We start from the raw sequence: 15,829 nt of genomic DNA, 5'->3' as shown, positions 1-15,829 counted from the left end.
GGGCCCGCACCGACCTCCTCCGGGAGCCCGGCCCCGGTCCCCCCCCGGCGCCGCCCGCCGCGCTCAGGCCCGCCCCGCCGCCGCCTCCTCCTTCATCCAGCGCAGCAGCTGCGGCGCGAAGTACGTGATGATGGCGTCGGCCCCTGAGGGAGGAGCAGCGGGGCTGGGGCTGGAGCCGGAGCCCGCCCGGTTCCCCCCCCGCTTCCCATCCCCGCCCCATCCCGGCCGCTTCTCACTCACCTGCGCGCCTGAAGGCGGCCATCGCCTCCATCACCGCCGCCTTGAGGCTGAAGGCTCCAGCCTGGGCGCCGTGCCACAGCATGGCGAACTCCCCCGAGACGTGGTACACCGCCAGCGGGTGGGCGGCGTGCTGCGGGCCGCGAGGTGAGCGGGGGGCACCCAGCGGGGTCCCCTCGGCCACCCCGAGCACCCCACCGTCACGCCAAGTCGCAGCCCCTCTGGTTTTGAAGTGATGCTGCTGGACACCCCCCCACACACCCACTTCCTCGGGGGGTTCCCTGTCCCTGCAGGGAGCCCACGGGGCTTACTCGGTTCTTGACGTCCCGCACCAGGTCCAGGTAGGGCATCCCCGGCTTCACCATCAGCATGTCTGCCCCCTCACGCACGTCCCGGTCCTGTGAGGAGAGCACGCTCGCGATCCCTGCAGCTCACAGCACTTGTCCAGCAAGCGCCCCGTTGGTTTTCCCAGCAGTTTTGAGCCAGGGTTTGCTTTTCCCAGGGATGCAGAAGGGTTGGGTGAGCCCCCAAAGGCCACAGGAGCCCATGGAAGAGCTGGCACTGTCCTTGCCAGCTGCTTGGTGAAAGCCAGGGCTGCGTGTTCCTTGTCCAGGGACATGTCCTTGTCCCCCCAAGCCCCAGCAGGGAACAGCACACCCAGCTCCACGGCCCCGAACACGCAGTCCTCGGGCCCCTGCCATTCACCAGCTCTCACTTGTAGAAGGCAAAGACCCTCAGCCCTTTCGGCTGGTGCACCTCCCCCCTCCTGCCTCCAGCTTGTCCCAAGCCCCTCTGCAGTGCTGGGTGTAAGGTTTCTTGCCTGGGCGCTGTGTGAGGGGTTTCCAGTCCCCACAATGACAGAACTGTGAGGTTCGACTCACCACAGCTCGCAGCCCCAGGCCCCTGGCACCCGGCGGCAGCTGGTAGCATCGCCGGTCTCCGAAGGCAGGTTTGGATTGTGCAGCATCCCTGGGAACAAGGCAGAGGGCAGGGATTGGAACCAGCACGGCTCCTTCTGCCTCTCACCCTGCACCGCTTCGTGCGTGAGGACAGGCTGGGAAAACGGCCAGAGCAGCTGCCCCTTCTTCCCCATCTACAGCAGGATGTGGGAACAGCTCCAGCAAGTGCAGGAGCTGTGCTTCCACACCCAGAGGGCTGGGGTGAAGTTACTTCAGACATTTTCCTTTTGCTCTTTTCTGGGCCAGGTCCCTCAGGGACTCTCTTGGGGTCATGCCTTTCTTGGGATGTCTACTAGCTGGATGAGCTGAGGCTTGTCCTGAAATGCACCCTTTGGGGCAACACTGGCTCCTGTGACTCCCTGCTCCTGTGACTTGCTGCTCCTGGCAGCTGTAGGCAGCCCCCTCTGCCTGCCAGGACGGGCAGATGGAGGGGTGGGACAGGAGATCACCCAGGAATTCACCCAGCACTTTCCCACCAGCAGGCCTCTCCTGGGCAAGGTATGTTTGTTCCTTCTTTCACCGAGGAAGTAGGAAGAAGGTGCTCCAAAGCACACAGGTAAGCTCCAGCCCTGGCTCTGGCTGAGCCCCATTCCCAGGTGACGAGCTGGGACACACCTGGCCAGCCTGGTGCTGGCTGGGGACGTTCCCTGCAGAGCCTCACCTGAAGGGACCGTAGAAGCATGAAGCAAATTTGGCGCTGTAGCTCATCACCGAGACCTGCAGAGAATGGAACCATGAGGGCCAGAAGCTCTGTGCTGCACCCCAGCTGTGGGGCAGTAGCGATTCCCTCCTACAGCTGCTTTATACTCTGCCCCACATCCTCCTTCCCCTGCCACAGGCCTGGCACCTTGCTTGCCCGTGTGTCTGGCTGAGGACCTTCCCTTCCTGCATGCAGTGGGGAAGGAAAATGCCTGCAGCATGTCACGAGCAAGGTGGGGGTTCACTTCTTCCACCCTCTGCCCAGGTCACTTGGTGGTGTGGCCCCCTGTTGGTGCTGCTCCTGACAAGCCCCACGCTCACCTTGTTGCCCATGTCACTGGAGATCAGCGCCTGCTTTATGGCCGCGATGCGCCCATCCATCATGTCCGAGGGGGCAACGATGTGGCAGCCTGCGGGGAAAGGCCGGAGATACTGAGACCTGCCCAGGGCTCTGCCTGCCTGCAGGAGGCGACCCCAGGCATCTCCCTCTTAGGGCCAAAGGGAAGGGTCTGGGGTCCCCGCAACCTCCTGAGGGGAGTAAGTGGAGGGCAGGTGGAGGCTTCTGCAGCCCAGAGTGAAAGCACTCCCACTGGAGCCAGGGCAGGGTTTGCTTTTGGGCCAGTGCTGAGTGAGATGGGGCAAGTTTGCAAGAGCCAAGTGTGGGTGCTGCTGCCAGGAGACTGCTCACCTGCTTTGGCGTAAGCCAGTGCCACTTCCGCTAGCCGCTGGCAACTGAGCTCGTTCTGGATGGTGCCATCTTCACGCAGGATGCCTAGGGGACAAACATGGAGTTGGCCAACGGACAGGACAGCTGGGCGACTGCCTCGATCCCCGGGGTGGGAGCATGGCTCTCAGAACAAGCTCTAGAGATGCTCAGAGCAACTGTGGGGAATGCGTTAGGAAACTGGGTAAGGAGGGGCAGCGAGCAGGAGGCCAACAGCACAGCCCCCGTGAGCTGGACTCAACACGTGGGTGCCCCAGGGCAAGGAAGGCAGCGATGGGGAGACCTGGACGGGTGCTCAGACAGATTCAGGGACAGGGAGCCAGTTGTTTATCCACGTGTGCCTCCCACCCTGTCCAGCTGCTGGCAGAATCCAGGAGGTCTCCCAGGCTTAATGCAAGCACTGGGAAGTCTTGAGGCAGGAGCTGGCTTGGCCCCACCAGCGCCCAGAGCTCTTCAGCAGGAGGCAGCAAATCCCCAGAGTCCCAGGCAGGGGAAGGTGCCGCTGTGGGATGGTGCCCGCACAGCAGCACCCCAGGACCCACGCCGTGCGCTCACCGCAGTGCCCGTGGGAGGTGTAAGGGCACAAGCAGACATCGCAGGCAATGAGCAGCTCTGGGAAGGTGGAGCGGATCTTCTTGATGGCCTGGATGGCAGGTGTGTCCTCTGCATCAGCGGCAGAGCCTCTCTCATCCTGTGAGAAGAGAAATGCCTGGGTACAAAGAGCTGAGGGCCTCCCAGCAGCTCCTCCATGGCAGGAGATCTGCCCAAGAAACACGTTTTGAACAGCGAGACCCTGTACCATAGAGCGGTGAGATCACCAGTGCTGGAAAAGGGCGATGGAGCAGTGACACCAAGCTGAGCGCAGGTCTTGGGGCCACCCTGCAACAGCTCCCAGTGCCAGGCAGGGCCAGGAGAGGGAGCACAGGGCACGGCCTCTCGAGCCACCCATCCTGCTGCCAGCAGTGCAGAGCTCTCTGCTCTCCTCCACCCTGCAGTGTCACAGCACGTCTTCACAGGGACAGGGCAGAGACACCCAAGGTTTCCAGGAGCATTTTGGGTGTTGCTATGGTTTCCCATCCCCATCCTGCTCTGCACAGTGTGCCACAGCCCCTGAGCTGCCCGTGTTTGATATGGAGATGCCCTCCAGTCCCACACTGCTCTCCCCCACCTCTGTGGCCACCCCAAGCTCCCTGCCACCACCTGCTCACACACACTGACCTTGGGGACCTTGCTGGGCACCCCGAAGATAAGCACACACTTCAGGCCGTCCTCAACAAGGGGCCGCAGCATCCCCTCCAGCTTGTTGACTCCATACCTAGGAGCAAAGGGAAGTTCAACAAGGCCAAGTGCCTGCACTTAGGCTGGGCAATCCCAAACACAAATACAGGCTGGGTGGGGAACGGAATGAGAGCAGCTCTGAGGAGAAGGGTGTTGGTGGATGAGAAACTCAGTGTGACCCAGCACCGTGCTCTTGCAGCCCAGAAAGCCAACTGTGTCCTAGGCTGCACCAAAAGGAGCACAGCCAGCACGGCGAGGGAGGGGACTGCCCCCTCTGCTCTCTACGAGGCCCGACCTGGAGCTGTGTTCAGCTCTGGGGCCCCCAGCACAAGGACATGGAATTATTAGAGCGAGTCCAGAGGAGGCCATGAGGATGATCAAGGGGCTGGAGCACCTCTGCTATGGGGACAGGCTGAGGGAGTTGGGGTTGTTCAGCCTGGAGAAGAGAAGGCTCCGGGCTGACCTTACAGCAGCCTGACAGTGCCTAAAGGGGTTGCAGAAAGCTGGGGAGGGAAGTGTAGTGATAGGACAAGGGATAATGGCTTTAAACTAAACAAAGGGAGGTTTAAATTAAATATGAGGAAGAAATTCTTTACTCTGAGTGGTGATGCCCTGTCCCAGGCTGCCCAGAGGAGCTGTGGGTGCCCCATCCCCGGCTGTGCCCAAGGCCAGGCTGGATGGGGCTGGGGGCAGCCTGGACTGGTGGGAGGGGTCCCTGCCCATTATGGGGTTGGAATTAGATGGGCTTTAAGGTCCCTTCCAACCCAAACCATTCTGTGATTCTCTGGTTCCATGAAGGGGGCTGCCAGGCACCAGCAGACACCGTGTGCGCCCGCAGTGACAGCACACAGCCCCCCGGCCTGACGGTGCTCAGCCACCCAGCCGGCCGTTCACAGGGCCTCGTCTGCAGGGCTGCTCCGATGGACCTGGGCTCATCACTGACCGGGGTGCAGGTCTGTAAGCAGCGCCGCACTGCAAGCAGCAGCGGGAGATACGGGGGAGCTGGTGCTGGGAGGAACAATGCAGGACCTTATCTGGGGCTAAGGACAGTTATCTGCCCAGCAGGGACACAGAGGGGGCTGAGCTCTGCTCTGTCTCTGCTCTGAAAGGACAAGCATGCCCTGCCCTTGACTCCCTTATCTCTGCTTTCCTGCTGCAGCCCTGAAAGCCGAGTTTGGGCTCAGCACGGTGAGCTGGGCAGCAGGCGCAGGTCCTGGCGTGGCACAGAGCACGGACTGTGCTGCGCACGCTGCTCACACAACCGTGGCCACGTGCCCAGGGCCAGCAGAGCAGAGCTGTGAGCAGCGAGGTGCTGTGTGCCACTTGGCCGAGGTGCCTGCTGCCCTTCCCACACTGACCTACCTCCTGCCACCCCACAGCAAGGACAGATGTGGAAATCCTGCCCTGCACAAGGGAGATCCTGCCCACCCCCCGACGGGAACATCCCCCTCTGGCCTCCAACCAAGCCTTGCCAACACAGCAGCGAGTGAGGAGGACAGGAGCTGATGGAGCAACAGGACCTAACGCAGGACAGGAGCCGTGTCCGGCGCTGCTGGGCTCCCCGTTCTCTCCCAACTTCTCTGTGTGCTCAGCCCACACCGTGCGAGTGCTCTGCAACGTTGCAGGGCCCTGGCACCCTCCCTGCCCATGTCGGTATTTTCCAAACATCCCAATCTGATTTCTTTCTCTCCTTAAGCAGAGGGATGCTCCCACCCTGCCAGCTGCTGGGGGGTCTCCAAGGCAGGGGATATAGGGGGCTGGGAGGGTCACCCCTGGCCTGTGCTCATCTCAGGCCCATGTCAGCCCTGCTCGTGGCAGGGGGCACGCAGCTCAGGGTCTGTGCTCTTACCTGGCTTGTCCAGGGAGGCTGGCGATCGGCTCCACCGCATCAGGGCTGTCACTGCAGAAGTTGGATGGGACAGAGATGTGAGCACGTGGTGTGAGAAGGAAGATCGGAGGGGGGCAATGCCCAGAGAACCCAGCCCCCATCCCAGGCTCATCTACAGGGAATCTTTTGGGGGGTCTAAACCCATCCGACCGCTCAGGGAGCACCCAAGCCCGTAGCTCTACGTGCAGCCAAACTGAGCTTGGTTTGTCCCTTGGTTTGGCTCACTCACGTGACAAAAATTGGGTAGATGAGGTTGGAGGCATCGAAGGTGCTTGCTGTGCACTGCCAAGAGCGTAGCACGGGGTGGAAGTAGCCACTGTGAAGGAGCGAGTCCGCCTGCATCTTGGGAATTCACGAGGAAGCCGAGAAAGGAGACTGAAACACCAAAAACATCAGGTTAGTGGCTGGGTGCTAGCAAGGCCCGGCTATCAGAGTGCACGGGGAGGGGGCTGAGGCCCAAGGGCCCTGTGCAGGGCTGTCCCTGTGCTGCCCCTGTGGGGAGTGGGAGCTGCAGCCATACACGGGGACGGTGCCAACTCCTCCCTGCTGCCCCTTCCAATTCTGTGCAGGAAACCACCGAGTTCGGGCCACCAGCAGCATCCTGCAGCACAGCCACACTCACACAGCTCAGTGCCACCACCCTGCAAGCTCCGCACAGCCCCACGGGCTCAGAGCCTGGCCAGAGGGCACATGGAGCTGGGGCACCCCACAGCTGGCCCTGGGCAGCTGCTGCTCCCCCACAGCAGCCACTCGCTGAGAAAAGCTCATTTATTGCCCCATGCTTGCATCCAGCACCTCGTGCCTTGACAGGTACCAGCTGGAGAGCAGCAGGCCCCTCTGCTGTCGGCTGTAGGGGAGCTGCCCCGCTCACTGCTAGCTGGGAATCCCAGCTGCAGGACTCAGCCAGTGACCGCAAGGTGAGTTATGAGAACGTGGCAGCCCAGCGTGCTGTTCTGGCCCGTATCTGGTGAGCTGCAGTGAGGCAGCAGCAGTGAATTCCCCAGGGCATCTGCTTCCCAGGCAGCGGGGGTGAAGCAGGAGCCTCTCGCCCTGTAACCCAGTAAATACCATAACACCTTGTTAGTGCCCAGCCGCAGGCTCTGTACCACCTCTGCACGGCCTCAGGACTTGCCCAGCGCTGCCTGGAGCTTTGTTTCAGCTTGTGAAGCTTGAACAGTGATTTTCTATGATGAGACGGTCTTTGCTAAATTCATTCTGCTTTTGCTTAGCTCTGTGTGATACAGTTGTGTGACACAGACAGCAGTCGAAAATTGGGCTGTGTAGCACAAAGTAGTCGTGGCCACAGTGGCAAAGGGCAGATACCGAAACGTCTTGGTGCTGGGTGAAGATGAGAAGCCACGGGGTGGTGCTGAGCCACGAGGCTGTGAACACCGTGGTTACACAACACCAGTGGGTGCTTACCTATGGCCTGATAAAGAAATGCAAACGTGGGAGTTGGGCAGAAGTGCTTACAGAGTAACAAAGAGCAAGTATTCAGCATGCACAAAGCGAAAATAGCTGTGTTATTGTGGAAACTTCTTCCTTTAATGCTTTCTTTTTTTCTCCCCTGCAATAATTAGATCTCACTAATAATAATTGTGACTAGATAAGTCAGATTTAAGTTTTACAACAATAAATCCTTTGCTTTGCTTAAGCCACGCTGCCTTTTGCCCACAGAAAAACCTGGGGTGTACCACAGGGCTGGCACCAGCGCACCCAGAGCCGGGGGCAGGAGCTGGTGTTCCCTGGGGACGAGGCAGCCTGGGAAGCACGGCCCAGGGGCAGGCTGCTCCTTCGGGGCAGCTCTGAGCACTTCTGGCTGCACCCTTGGGCCTCATCCAGACAAGGTCCTGCAAACACCCCGAGCAGAGGAGCCTCGGGTAGAGGAGCCGGAGGAGCGGCAGTGCTGGCCCCAGGGCAGCAGTGCAGGATTTAGGGCCCCCGGAGTGAGGGCGTGGAGCCCAGCCAGCTCCCGGGCAGAGGTCACGGGCTCCCCCAGCTCCATGTCTGCCCAGGAGCCGAGGTTCAGCTTCAGGAAACAACCAAACTGCACAGCATGGACTTTGTTTTGAGAGCTTGAGGGTGGAGAGCTGGGGACTATACGCTGGGGACAGCCCAGACCTGACTGTGTGATCCATCCCAGAAGCAGCCCCCGTCCCCAGTCCCATCACAGCCCTCCTGGGCCCTCCTGTTTGCTGCCATAAATCCGGGACCTGGGAGGGATTTCCCCAGCAATAAACCTCACTGATCCTCCTCTACCCATGCCCACCGTGCCCGGCTCTCTGCAGGACACAGAAACCTCTGGGTCTGCCCACCAGGACCATGGTCCAGGGAAAGACAGCTTACATGGGCACTTGCTACAGCAGGCAGTGACAGAGCTGATCAGGAGATGGCTCTGTTCCTCTACAAAACCTTTAATTTGAGGTGTTCACCTGTGCCACACTGGGATAAGCTCAAGACCCTTCAAACACTCCCACACAGAACCCAATTCCCAGTCAGCAGCAGAACACCCCACTTGCAACAGGGGCATCACGTTCAGGCCAGGCTTGAACCGAGTCCCTGTGTTCCTAGCTTGGGGATACAGAAAGGGCACCTCTCGATTACTTGCCAGCTCACATGTATAAAAGCACTATAAAAAATTACAGCGGTGTTTGCGTGGGATGCAGACGAGCTGACAGCACGCTGGCAGTGTCAGGGCACCACTTAGGAAATAGCTGAGAGACCGGGGCTGCTGCAGCCGTCCCTGCTCGCGGAGAGCCCCTGGGCGCCACTCGGGCAGGGCTCCAGGCAGGCTGGCAGCAGGCAGCCACTGGGAACAAAGGGTTCAGTGAGCAAAATGCACCTCGAGAATCCAGAAAATGCTCCGGCAGTTAATCCTGTGGGAGGCAGGGGAGGGGGACGGGGTGGGATGGGAGGCAGCCGGCCACCACTGTGCTGTACGGGACAGATAGAGGCCACCACCCTCTGTGGGGAAGGTCCCAAGGGCCTGCGGAGCGGGGATAACAGCCACAGCTGGGGGTACTCCTGCCTGGGGGCCCCTTTGGCAGAAGCTGAGCCGCTGCACGCCCCAAAACTGTCTGAAAGACGGGGCAGGGCTGCAGCGGGCAAGGGAAGGGCAGCGCGAGCGGCTGCTAAGTGCAGCCCAGCCAGGAGATGTGACCCCATGGGCCAATGGCCCCAGAGCCACGCAGATCCCCGCACAGCTCCCACCCTGCTGCAGCTCAATTAACAGCCACTAACAAAGGTCAAGGCGTGAGGAAAGATTTCATCTTCCATCTGGAAACCCATGCACTTGGAGATGCCGAGAGAGCATCCATGTGGGAATCAGCAGGGTGCCAGCACTCGCTGCTTTGCACCCTCCCCACGGCCCCAAAACCCGGTACAGGTCCCTGCGGGGCACAGCCAGCCTCAGGCCCTCACAGTGCCTCAGTGCCGGGTCCTGGCACCAGCAGCGGGCGCAGCACCGTGTGCCAGCTGGGTGCCAGCCACCGGCTTCATCACGAGGCACAGCCCCAGAACGGCCCCGAGCGGGCAGGGACCCGCAGGGGGCACCGAGTCCACCTCCGGGCTCCACACGGGACCACCCCAAAGCAGCCCCTGTGTCGTGGAGCTTTGTCCAAACGCTCCCGGAGCTCCGGCAGCTCGGTGCCGTGCCCACGGCCCTGGGGTGCCTGTCCCAGCCCCCGACCACCTCTGGGTGCAGACCCTGTCCCCCACCCCCACCCTGCCCCTGCCCTGTCCCGGCTCCACGCCGTCCCCTCGGGTCCTGTCGCTGTCCCCAGAGCTCAGCGCCTGCCCCCCGCTCCCCCCGGGAGGGATCTGCAGGCCGCCGGGAGGCCTTCCCTCACCCCCTGTGCTCCGTGCCGGGCAAACCGAGCCCCCCCCGGCCGCAGCGCGCCCCCAGCCCCTCGGCCACCCCCGCAGCCCGGCTCGGGGCACGCTGCAGGGGGACGCGGACGGGAAAACCGCCGGGCGCCGAGCCTGCCGGGCCGGGCCGGGCCATGAGGGTGCTTCCCGGCCGCGGGGCGCTGCAGCAGCCCCGGGCACAGCGGGGGGACGGGGACGGGGACACCCACAGCGGTCCCTGCCCGCTGCCGCTGCCCGCGGGCCCCCCGCCGCCCCGGCCCGCGCTCACCTGCTGCCGCCGCTCCGGCCGCGCGAGATTTGCATAGCCCCGCCCCCTCGTTCGCGTGGCCACGCCCCCTTTCCCGCCTCTCGGTAATTCGGCGGGAAGTCTCGCGCGGCCCCGTGCGCGCCCCCGGCCCGTCCTGCGAACCTCCCCCCCCCAGCCCCTGCCCTCCGCCCTGTGGAAATGAAGGAGGCGGCGGCTGCAAAGAGTCCGGCTTTTATTCAAGTATTGGTCCCGCCAGAGCGCGCGTCCCACATTGGTACGGGAAGATTAAAAAAAAAGCTGGAAGCACCACTTGTGGGTTGTTCAGATGGGGAAGGCGCCGTCAGTGCAGCCTGTGCTGTTACTGACTGAGCGCCAAGTGGAAACCAGACAGCAGATCGCTGGTGATTGAGCTCCCTCCAGGAGCTGGGTCTCTGCACGTTGTCACTGTGCCATACAACTGGCAGGGCTGGGCAGCTCTCAGGGGTGCTCTGTGTCAGCTTCACAAAACACAGGAGGTGCTGCTCCTCCCACGTGCTCGTGTTTAAGCTGCACATCAGCAAAACCGGGGGTTTACTTAAATGTACCTAAAATGTTCTTCATTTCCTTCGCTAGCTTCGCTGAAAGATTAGGTTTATTAGTCTTGAAAAAAGATCAGTCAAAGAATAAAGCACTGCGTCCAAAAGAAGCTTATTCTAACAGGTAATTCTGCTGGTTTGGTCCCATTTTCTTGATGGGTACATGTAAAAAATTCGCAGACTTGAGGCTGGCCTTCCTATGTAGGACTGCACTGCCCTCACTGCACTCCTGGAGGCAGGCTGCACACCCTGAATGTCTTCGGAAGTAATTAGTCCACTCCAATTCAGGAGGAAAAAAAAAACAACAACAAAAAAACACTGCTATTCTAACACTACATTTAGACATGCAGAAAAGCCACCAACCTGCCTGCAGAAACTGCAGCTCTGCAGAAGAGGGAGGTGAGACCACCAGATCCACTGCTGCCCTGCAAACATCCCACGTGAGCCAGCCTTCTTTTTACTATTCCTCATACACATTTTTCCAGTTAGTTTTGCTTCATATTTTTCATTAAAAAAAAAACTCTTCATCTCCAAGGGCTTTAAAGACACAAAACAAGCACTTTCGGTATTTAGTTTGCATTGTACACAGTGAGGTTTTTTGATTTAGATTCGTTTAGGGAGAAAACCAGTTCAGTTTGCTGGCCCTTGTACAGTTGTGCTGCATTGCTGCACACTGCTGGTAAGGCTGAAAGACACAGCATCACTGCCAAAGAGCAAAAAATAGAAGGCACAGACAGAATGCAGGAAACCAAAGGAAAAAAAAATGTTACATAGATAAAAAGCTTAAATGGTCAGCTTCTAAGGCTCTTAACATCATTGCGTAGTCTTTAAACCCCAAGGGGTTAACAAAGATTCAGCCTCTGACTTGGTTTAAGGAACTTATTCAACAGTTCTCTCAGGTTCTCCTGGCCAGCTTCTATTTTTTTTCCATTCTATTTCAGAGCCAACCCAGCTTTACTGCCAGCTCAGAACCTTGGGAGGCTGCCAAGTCCCCTGCGCACAGGGATGAGGTGGTCCACCCACTAGAAATGTTTTAGCTTGTATATAAAGGATTTGGCTAAAGTCAAACAGAGATGGACCTCAAAAGAACAGTACAATGCTCCACTGGAAACAAGAGGGGACACAGCAAGATTTCTTTACAGCATTTATATCCCTACAAAAACCCAACCCCTGCATGTCTCGTCAGCAAGCTCAGTTGTCCACCTCCTCCTCCTCGTTTTGTTCTTCTTCCTCCATCCTTTCATCATCATCATCATTCTCTTCCTCTCGGCTCTTATCTTGTTCCTCTGAGTCTGTCTTTTTGTCTTTATCTTTTCTTGCTTCTTTCTTTCCTTTCTGTTCACGTCTGTAAACTAAAAAGAAAACAGTGAAAAACTGCAAGCCAGCCACTGCATGAACATTACAGTAGCTGAAGTCCAATGTCCACTGGCTCTCCAGGCTTATAGCAGGAGCAGTGAACTCAGAGCAGCAACTCACCCTATTATTTGAGCTGTGCTGACCAGCTCCATAGGAAATCAGGTTAAGTTTCAGCAGAAAAATGCTGAAAAGGTCGCAGGAGTTCACATTTACAGGCAGCACCTAAGACTTTCCTTAGATAACATAATAGGGGATTGATACCAGATGAGACTTTCTCAATCCTCATCAGTTGTGAAATAATGTTATCCCAGTTCTGCTAAGGTGCACATTATTAATCCCCAGGCAACCTGCAGTGTAGGATGCTGGGCAAAGAAAAGAGAAACAAGACAGGCAAGTAAGTGTTGCTTGTCCAATGTTCAAGAAAAATAGGACTTGCTGCTACTTCATTTCCCTCGACATGAGCTGAGGACGATACCTTCCAGGGATTCTTTCAGAGGGGCTACAAATCGCTGAAACTCCATTTCCTCCATGGCAGAGAGAACATCGCCAGCATTCAGGGTTTTTCTCTTCCCCTTCATGGCAAAGTTATTTGCACTAGGCAAAAACAAGAAAGAGAAGACGGATAATTGATAAGTGTCATCAATTTATTCTTGTTTATTAAAGTCATAACTTCAAGAAAGAAAATCTCCTAAATATTCAGGGCTCTTAAATCACTTACTATAATAGTTTAACATGCTCTCATGCTTACACTGGCTGTTAGTGTTTTCACCTAGTTGCATTGGTTTCCCACAACTTTAAGTTTTCTGCTTGCATGAACATTTTCTATGAATAGCCAGGCGGAAAGAAGTAGAAAGTCTGAACATGGGCTACAAGGTGGTAATTCCATAAAGCCATGAGAGTACTCAACACCAGAAAAGCAACTGCTGGCAGAGCATATTCTTGGCAAGCACCCACCCCCATGCTCCCCACCCCCCAAAGACGTTGCTGTATCCATGTGGCCCGCTCCAAGGCTGACTCTGCTGGCTCACATCTGCCCAAATGCAGTCATACGGTGAGCTTGGAAAGTCAGCCAAGGGTTCTTGCCTTCATCAAGTTGTAAAAGGCAATCCAAACCAAACTGTGGCAATCTGGTGGCGTGGGTTATGCTAAAGATTATTTTATTTAGTCAGACAATACCAGCACGCACACTGAAACAGATCTCCAGGACAGCCAGCACACAGGTGAGTTACAAATCAACTGCTCCCGTTATGTGAGGTGGCAAATTCTTACCACGACGTTGCATAGAGCACGAACACACTTGCTGCTCGAGATATTGCGCTCCGAGCTTCTTTGGAAATGTTCACCCCATCAGGAAGCTAGAAAGCAAATTCAAGTTTTATCAGCAGCTGCTGTAAGCGACTTAACTTGCCTAACGCACGTGTTGGGTTCTCTGACAGCATTCAGAGGGCTGAGCAGGACTGGAAACTCTACGCTGATCTCAGACACTACCGCAGGAGCTTTGGTGCCAGCTGATGGCCACCAGCAATTGGATTGTTTTCTCTCAAGCACAAGCTAGGAGGAGGCAATGACACCGCCTCACCCGGCGACCGCCACGCTGCCGATGCCCCGCAAGGCCCCGAGCTGCTCGCTGACGCCTGACGGCCCCAAACCCAACGCGGCGCTGAGCAGGGCCGGAGCCCCCCGGGGGTTTTGGGCGGCGAACCCGCGGGACAGGGAGCCCCGGGGGGGCTGTGTCCGTCTGTGTGTGTGTGTGTCCGTCTGTCCGTGTCCGTGTCTGTCTGTCCGCCCGCCCGCAGCCCCGCTGGGCACCCACCGCCTCCTTGATGATGCGCGTGATGACGGCGTTGGGCAGGTTCAGGTCCTCCGGTCTCTCCGCCATCCTGGGACCCCCTGCAAGGCAAGGACGGCGTCACGGGGCGGGGAGCGGGGCGGGGCGGGGGGCGCGGCACGGGCCGGGCCGAGCCGACCCCAGCCCGGCCTGGTCCCGCTCCCGGTCCCGCTCCCGGCCCCAGCCCCGCGCTGCCGCTCACCTCCGCCCCGTCCCGGCGTGCCCCGCGCCCCGCCCTTCTCGTCCCGTCCTGCCCCGCGCCCGCCGTTGCCTGGCGACGAGGAGGCGCCGGAGGGGAGGGGCGGGAGGGAACTGAGGGGGCCGTGAGGGGCCTGGCCTCAGCTTCCATTCCGTTAATTTCACGAGTTTTTCTCTCTTTTGATAACCTTATGAGGTGATTACAGAATCACAGAATCACAGAATTTCTAGGTTGGAAGAGACCTCAAGATCACCCAGTCCAACCTCTGACTTAACACTAACAGTCCCCACTAAACCATATCCCTAAGCTCTACATCTAAACGTCTTTTAAAGACTTGCAGGGATGGTGACTCCACCACTTCCCTGGGCAGCCTGTTCCAATGCCTCACAACCCTTTCAGTAAAGAAGTTCTTCCTAATATCCAACCTTAAATGAACTCACAGTGAGAGGGGGCAGTAGGTCAGTGGTAGCACCGTGCTGTTTTGGGGCGCTGCTTGGAGTTGGGAGCAGTAACTGGCGGTGCAGCCCTTTTTCCCCAGAAAGCCCACACGTTCCTGTGGCAGGGGCAGTATCGTGCTGGGGATGGTTTATGGGCGTTCGTGAGACAAGTTTATAGGTAAAGGTTATAGCTTGCGTTACATGTAATAGCACGCTGGGGACAGGGCCTGGCATTCGGAGCACACAGAGGTCAGACCCGAAGGAAGGCTTGTGTGCGTGACAGCTTGATTGCTTTTCCACTTATAGTGATTGAATTAATAAAAGGCTATCGCTGTACATTCAAGTCACGTCTCTCGAGTCTCATTTCCAGCACGCTTTGTTCTGCTGTTAACTCTACGGTTACTTTGTGGCTCTCAGAGGTGAGATGCTGCAGCAGGTGGTACATTACTTTTTAATGAAATAACAACTGATTGAACCGCTCCGTTTGTAACTGTAACAGACGGGGCTAGTGCCGGCCTTGGACAGGCTGTCGACTTGCTGTTGTTAGAAGAGTCATCAGAAGCTTGGTTTGTTTTCTGTTTTGCCAGAGGGCGAGGTTGTTTCCTATATGCCTAATTTAAGAACAAAGCAAGGCAGAGTTGTGTTATTGTGTGGCGGAGGGGCCAGGCTGGAGTTAAAACGGAGATGATGCTGGCCCAAAGCCAGGGGCACAGCCCAAGGCTCCTCCACTCTCAGCAAGGCTGGTTATGATGGACCCTCTTTCTTGGATGCAATGGTCACTAAAAAAAAGAGTGTGTGTGCCTCACTGTAAGCTGTAAATGAAACTTAATACTGCAAGTCGTGGTTTATATGTTTTATACATGATGAGACCAGAAGAGGTATTTGAGTATAAAAGCTCTGGAGCTGTGGGATGTGATGCCAGCTTGTCAGCCTGTGATGGCCTAGGATGCATATACCTGAGGAGAACCCACACTGATTCTCTGCAGTTTTGTGCTGTTAACTTTATTTTACACTGTATATATTCTATTTATTTACTTATTCATTTATATTTCCTGCTAAATTATTTTGCACAAATTTTCTGTTCTGCAGACTGTTGACACTGATAATACCATCTTCCTGTTCTCCCTACGGGGGTAGTTGCAAAGATGATGCCTGCAGATGTGAGCTCGTGGGATGAAGCTATTTGTGGCATGGTTACTTGAAAATATCCGCAGTGCTGGGATACACTAAAGAGAATTGGAGAGGAATGTGCTTAGATCTGTTTAGGAAACTGATTCAGGTTTTACAGCCTTAAAGTGAAAATAAAGTTATGGTTAAATTTTTAATTTCACTGAAGGAAGGAAAAGAGCTTTCTTATTCCTGGAAAAATTAGCTTGGAATCCTCATGAAGTGAAGGCAGTTCTTGTTTTTTTTACATGAGATAGTTGGTTGAGTTGAACACTTCTCACACATTATTTTAGTTTAATTTTTAAGATGGAAGTGATCATTAGGTTGCCCAGTCTGACCTATATAGCAGGTGTCTTCACCAGAATTTA

General features: G+C 57.0%; 2 protein-coding genes across 3 annotated transcripts; both read right to left on the bottom strand.

The window, feature by feature from the left end:
- Window positions 1-6: 6 nt before the first annotated feature.
- ALAD (aminolevulinate dehydratase) lies at window positions 7-9,949 on the bottom strand. The gene is made up of 12 exons (XM_082775562.1): window positions 9,921-9,949; window positions 6,015-6,160; window positions 5,747-5,797; window positions 3,838-3,934; window positions 3,175-3,310; window positions 2,584-2,667; window positions 2,217-2,305; window positions 1,858-1,913; window positions 1,119-1,206; window positions 549-635; window positions 241-370; window positions 7-143 (listed from the first exon to the last, which is right to left on the bottom strand). Exons 2-12 carry the CDS (start codon window positions 6,125-6,127, stop codon window positions 64-66), a joined length of 1,011 nt encoding a protein of 336 aa, XP_082631688.1. The 5' UTR covers window positions 6,128-6,160; window positions 9,921-9,949; the 3' UTR covers window positions 7-63.
- A 165-nt stretch (window positions 9,950-10,114) lies between these two features.
- Window positions 10,115-13,864, bottom strand: POLE3 (DNA polymerase epsilon 3, accessory subunit). 2 transcript variants are annotated; one of them, XR_014318841.1, is made up of 5 exons: window positions 13,644-13,864; window positions 13,100-13,185; window positions 12,306-12,424; window positions 11,951-12,192; window positions 11,688-11,826 (listed from the first exon to the last, which is right to left on the bottom strand). XR_014318841.1 is itself a non-coding variant. In XM_082775881.1 (4 exons), the coding sequence occupies exons 1-4, from the start codon at window positions 13,707-13,709 to the stop codon at window positions 11,666-11,668; spliced, it is 432 nt and encodes a 143-aa protein (XP_082632007.1). In that variant the 5' UTR covers window positions 13,710-13,864; the 3' UTR covers window positions 10,115-11,665. The 2 variants fall into 2 exon arrangements, 1 of the variants encoding a protein (XP_082632007.1); XM_082775881.1 differs by lacking the exon at window positions 11,951-12,192 and having other exon boundaries at window positions 10,115-11,826.
- Window positions 13,865-15,829: the final 1,965 nt, after the last annotated feature.

The sequence above is a fragment of the Aythya marila genome (assembly GCF_965140915.1).
Source record: "Aythya marila genome assembly, chromosome: 19".
NCBI lineage: Eukaryota > Metazoa > Chordata > Aves > Anseriformes > Anatidae > Aythya > Aythya marila.
The sequence above is the reverse complement of the archived record's forward strand: the minus strand, read 5'-3'. Positions and strand labels throughout refer to the sequence as shown.

Excerpts from the sequence above, each read along its gene's own strand:
- POLE3 (XM_082775881.1), bottom strand. The coding sequence starts at position 13,709 with ATGGCGGAGAGACCGGAGGACCTGAACCTGCCCAACGCCGTCATCACG. Across the intron at positions 12,425-13,099 it reads GTGCTCTATGCAACGTCGTG|TGCAAATAACTTTGCCATGA; the intron begins GTAAGAATTTGC and ends GTTTTTGCCTAG. Across the intron at positions 11,827-12,305 it reads TCTGAAAGAATCCCTGGAAG|TTTACAGACGTGAACAGAAA; the intron begins GTATCGTCCTCA and ends TTTTCTTTTTAG.
- ALAD (XM_082775562.1), bottom strand. The coding sequence starts at position 6,127 with ATGCAGGCGGACTCGCTCCTTCACAGTGGCTACTTCCACCCCGTGCTA. Across the intron at positions 3,311-3,837 it reads TGCCCAGCAAGGTCCCCAAG|GATGAGAGAGGCTCTGCCGC; the intron begins GTCAGTGTGTGT and ends CTCTTCTCACAG. Across the intron at positions 2,668-3,174 it reads CACCTCCCACGGGCACTGCG|GCATCCTGCGTGAAGATGGC; the intron begins GTGAGCGCACGG and ends TTTGTCCCCTAG.